General features: G+C 33.1%; 1 protein-coding gene across 1 annotated transcript; it reads right to left on the bottom strand.

The window, feature by feature from the left end:
* Positions 1–1,253: 1,253 nt before the first annotated feature.
* Positions 1,254–4,949, bottom strand: LOC122538554 (probable cytochrome P450 6a14). Its single transcript, XM_043672738.1, has 5 exons — positions 4,482–4,949; positions 2,957–3,482; positions 2,295–2,516; positions 1,949–2,200; positions 1,254–1,601 (listed from the first exon to the last, which is right to left on the bottom strand). The coding sequence occupies exons 1-5, from the start codon at positions 4,932–4,934 to the stop codon at positions 1,432–1,434; spliced, it is 1,623 nt and encodes a 540-aa protein (XP_043528673.1). The 5' UTR covers positions 4,935–4,949; the 3' UTR covers positions 1,254–1,431.
* Between the last annotated feature and the right edge of the window lie 225 nt (positions 4,950–5,174).

Below are 5,174 nucleotides of genomic sequence, written 5' to 3'. Positions count from 1 at the left end.
ATTTAACTTCCATTATGTAATCTTCATTAAATTATTAGTAATTGTATATTTTGTGATATTGATAATATTTTTATATAAACAACTAAAATTAATTACGGAGTTATTATTTATTTGTAGTATTGCGATATAAATATAAATTATCATAGTCATTATAAAATTGGTGACCCTGACGTGATAGTAAAAGAAGACCCAACCACAAAATTAGTGACGTAAAAAAGTACGTTTAGATAAAGAAAATTATGGCTATAAAATACAACTATAAAATTGGTGACCGACATGTGAAAAAAGAAAATTGTTATTACAAAATTGATAAACTTCGAATGTTTGAAAAAAGAAGATATACCTATATAAATTATCATAATCACTATAATGATAATTATAATCAATATATTATAATTATAATTATTGCAACATAACTGACCAATGTCATTAATAGGTGATTTCACTGAATTTCCCGATGACACATTCTTTTGAAGATTGTCTGAATTGTAATTGAATGTTACTTGCATTTTTACAATTAGATAAATACCATTAAATCTGTGTTTTAATTCGTAAATTATATTAATATCAATAACGTGTCTTTAAATTATTATATTACGTAGTAGTGAAAGACAAAATTATAAGAGTAACATCAGTATTAGAATTCAAGATTTTTACGTATAATATATATATATATATTATACGTAAAAATCATACATATATCATTCAATGAAAATCTGTAATATTAATTTTGAATTTATATGTGTATCATTGTGTTCATACATATATAGAACGTTTTGTAAAGTTATAATAGTACGATACAGTAGTACTTGATAAAAAAATTAGAATGATAGTAAGATAATAATAATACGGAATGTTATTTGAAGGATATTCGCGATATCTGTATTTTTTCTTCTGATATGTAATGATTATAAAGAGCGTATAGCACGTTTCAAAGAATTAATATAAATCAGGATTCAATTATCTTTGTCTTTTCTTGTCAAACAAGAGTTTCATTATAATTATAGGTCCCGTTTTCAAATTCCATATAGGAGATCGAATTAGTTTAAATGCAAGTACTTTCAAAGGAGATTAATGTTTCTTTAAATCGAGACTGAGTTGGTAAAAGTATATTTATTATAACAGTCATTATTTATATTGATCTCAACATATAAAATTGTAGCAATAAAAATAGATGTGATATTTACGATATCGTTTTTACGTAAAAAAGGAGAAAGAATAGAAGAATAGGAGAAAGAATAGAGAACTTAGCGTTATCTTTATAATACTATTTATTACCGAGCAATCAGAAAGTAGGAAACTTTTAACTAGGTAAAAAATGTGTTAAGCTTCAAATTTCTAGTGAACATTCTAGTGTTCAAAATTTTAGTGTTGCTCGTTCGCGTAACACGTATTTCGCGCGCAGTTAAATTTATTTTGATTATGATCAATTCAATTGTCTACTTTGCTTATTTTCAATACAGCTTTGTCCTTGGGGCACAATATGAGGGCTTTTGGATCGTTAACGTATGGAATTAATGTCTTCTCGCAAGGATCTACTCTAAAATTCTGCAATATTTTGATCAGTCCTATTTTGGTTTGATAAATTGCAAATCGTGATCCTGAAACAATAATAAAATTCGTTAATGCACCAGAACAGAAAGTCAGCAAATTTTCTTTGTATTAACTACAGATGTTTTTATATATAGCTTTTTATTATATTATATTATATTATATTTAATATAATATAATATAATAATACTGATTTACATTTTATACTATTACGTATATTCTATCCATTTCTGCGACAATTTTTGCCATGTTACTACTTGAAATGAATGAACGGGACATGTGATCGAAGATAAAACGTGCGTACAATATTTTTATAATAGACACATAACATTTTCTGTTGTTCATTTTATAAAAGTTTTGCGACTCTTGGTTAATAAATTATTTTAGTATACTTTACCAATGCAATTTCTTGGTCCATCGCCAAAAGGTAGGAAGGTCATCGGATGTCTCGCTGCCACGGCTTCTTCGTTAAATCTTTCAGGATCGAATTTGTCAGGATCCGGGTAAATATTTGGATCCCTGTGAATTCCTAACACGGGGATCATTACTCTAGTACCCTTCGGGATCGTTACTTTAGTATCATTGAAGGTATAGTCAGCGTTGTTCATCCGCATTAAAGCCGTTGCTGGTGGATACTTTCTAAGCGTTTCTGTGTGACAAACGTAAGTTTTCTCTTTAATGTTCAGCAATCGATCAGAGTCGAATTCTCAAATCCTTGGTAAAAGAGTTTAACGACAGTGTACCTTTAAATATTTTGTCCAAATACTTCATTTGTTTCACTTCTTCGTACTGGAAGCTTCCATTAGTTTTGGCATGGAATTCCCTTATTTCTTTTCGAAGTTTGTCCTGCATGCCGGGGTTTATTGCCATTTCGTAGAGGGTGTGCGAGATCGTCGTCGAAGACGTTTCAAATCCAGCCGCGAAGAAGACGAACGCTTGCGCAGCGAGAATCGTGTCCGTTAACTCTGTAAAATTTGCGCAAAATTTTATCAGATTCGAGATAAATATGTTAATAAGTGATATTTATTCGATTGTGTTTCAAGTGGCTCTCGTTATGCAGTTAATCATATTTAATTCACTATATTAAATATATTAAATATCATTGATTGCATAACGAAGGCAGTCACTTGAAACAGTAACTTAGAATTCTTTTATCACTACTCAGATAATGGACAAATATTTTCAGAGGGGCAAAGTTGACTCTCTTGAAGTCAGAGAATATTTAAAATAAACCTATCAGATACTCGATGAATGTGACAAATTCACCGATTGTGAATGTTCATTTGCACTCTGTTTCTAAATTATATCTAACAGTAACAACGTTCGTGTAACTCTCTGCAAAATTGTTCTAAATGTTCTATTATTAATCGACCAATAGGAATAAAAACGCGATTGATTGACTCACTGATGTTCTCTAGCTTTTCCGGATGCTTCCTCATTTCCATCAGTATGTTTATAAAGTCTGGCCGAACAATGTTGTTCTCCTCCCTATATTTCATCGTATCCTTGACCAGTTTCATAACAAATTTATTAGACTCGTGTAGCGGTATGATGAACCAGAGCGCGTTGTACAATCGTGGGAACATATCTCGAAAAGTGTTCCTCAAGAATATTTTCCAATTCTGATCGAAGATTTGCTTCCCTATCCTTCGGAATTCGCTCTCCTCGTTCGACAGTGCATTCATATCGATGCCGAAAGCGCAGCTACCGATAACGTCGGTGGTAAATCTCGCTGCTAACTCTTGACATTCCACCGGCTCTCCTTTTTCCGCCAGCTTCTCCAGGCATTGCTCCAAATTTTTGGCAGACTCCCATATCAGGGAAAACATTCCCTTTAGCTTGCCGGAGGTGAACACAGGCGACAGTCTCGTTCGCAATGGTCGCCATCTTGTCGCGTCTACGTTGAAGAGATTTGACCCCAGTGGATTAGTCTCCAATTAAAATTTGATCAAACCTTTCAGTTCCTTGTTTCATTGGTTTTTCAATGGGATGGAAGTCGTTTCAAGAACTATCGAATGTTTGTATTCCTCTGTTTTTTACAATATAATTAGAAATTATGTTTGGATTCTATTTCTATAATTGTATCGGGGTAATGTTCAATGATACATGTAAAATATTTAGAACGGAGCAATATTTAAACTCTTTTAGTGCCAATGATATATCGGCTATAGTTATAAGAGACTTGTATCAAAAATAGTTTACAGGATTATTATTCATTTACAAATTATTCATTTATTTACCTTTTGGAGTACAGTATTTTTTTTTTTTATTCTTTAAAATGTTCCATTTGTAATTATCGCTATATTTTTATTCATTTTTTCCCTCTCAAACCTCATCAAACTGCATCGGTTCGGCCTGATACTTTTCACTCGGAATTATCTTTTTTCAATATTAAAGAGGGTTAATTATGTTCGTAACACATTCTTTGAGTCTCTCAGTTTGATCTTTTTAATACATAAAATTAAATGATTGATATTCATCAAATTTAAAACAAGTAATTCTTCCTTCGTGATTACTTTTCATTTCCCATTCTTATTAATCTTATTCTAAGCTTATTAACTTTGTATAAAATGAAACGATCAAAATTATATTCGATGCTTCTGTTTAATCAAAAATATTATTAAAAAGTGACAAATTGTGAATGAACGCATTATAAGTGATCTATACTTGAAAAGAAGGAGAGAAGCAAGATACATGAAAAAAAAGGAGAAACAATATTACTGTATTTAAAGAAGAAGGACATATCGCTGAGGCGTCACTAATGTCAAACACTTCAAACGACATTACCTCGAAAGATAAACACATGTGACTCACAGTAGTATCTCTTACAATTATTATTATCAACCACAGATATAATTGACACGGTGGAGAACGTGAGAGACATAAAAATTGCACGCACGTCCTAACGGCCTAACGTTTGCAATACGTACCTTTTCGGGTACGCTCAAACCTCGATCGTCGAACGTAGAGAAGTTCTTGATCAGTACGTCCTTGATGAGATCTAAGTCACAGAGAACAAGCGAGGGCGAGCGTCTCATGAATATCCCGAACATCGGCTGGCTCTTGTACTCCTCGTACAACATTCTCACGCAATCGCCCATGATCATTTTCCTCTGCAGTACATCCTTCAGGTTGCCGAAAATCGGCAGAGGCCGCGGTCCAACAACACCGCGATTTTTCCAAAAGTCGAACGTCGACGTGAAGTAATAGTACAACGCCAGGAAGACCACGGCGATCGCGCTCAATATTTGGAAGTACTCGACCATGTTGATTTGTAGCTCGAGCTTCTGTTTGACGGAGAGTTCCACCGTAGACTGCAGTTCTTTCAAAGATGTAGCACGAACGTTTGTCTCACAGACGTATTCTCTGTGTGGGGAGAGCATGACTAACGATTTACGCAACGATTACAGCTCAGCATATTTCTCACAGGCCTAATTAAACTTTAATCGAAGATCTATCTAGTATCTAGAATCGCGAGGTGACTGGCAGAAGATACTTCAGTGTGAAGTTCAACATGTACATGAAGAGGTGTAGGAAATTTTATTACATTCGTCTGTTAATCCAAAATAGGAAAGGTAGTTTTATAGTTAGCTCTTGGCAGCTAATGAACGGGGATGTCGATT

The sequence above is a fragment of the Frieseomelitta varia genome, unplaced genomic scaffold, assembly GCF_011392965.1.
Source record: "Frieseomelitta varia isolate USP_RPSP 00005682 unplaced genomic scaffold, Fvar_1.2 scaffold_1669, whole genome shotgun sequence".
Lineage (NCBI taxonomy): Eukaryota > Metazoa > Arthropoda > Insecta > Hymenoptera > Apidae > Frieseomelitta > Frieseomelitta varia.
The sequence above is the reverse complement of the archived record's forward strand: the minus strand, read 5'-3'. Positions and strand labels throughout refer to the sequence as shown.

Bases quoted from the DNA above. Each gene is read 5' to 3' on its own strand.
- LOC122538554 (XM_043672738.1), bottom strand. From the start codon at position 4,934: ATGCTCTCCCCACACAGAGAATACGTCTGTGAGACAAACGTTCGTGCT. The intron at 2,517-2,956 runs GTGAGTCAATCA...CAAATTTTACAG, and splicing joins GGAAAAGCTAGAGAACATCA to AGTTAACGGACACGATTCTC. The intron at 2,201-2,294 runs GTACACTGTCGT...TTTGTCACACAG, and splicing joins TTTGGACAAAATATTTAAAG to AAACGCTTAGAAAGTATCCA.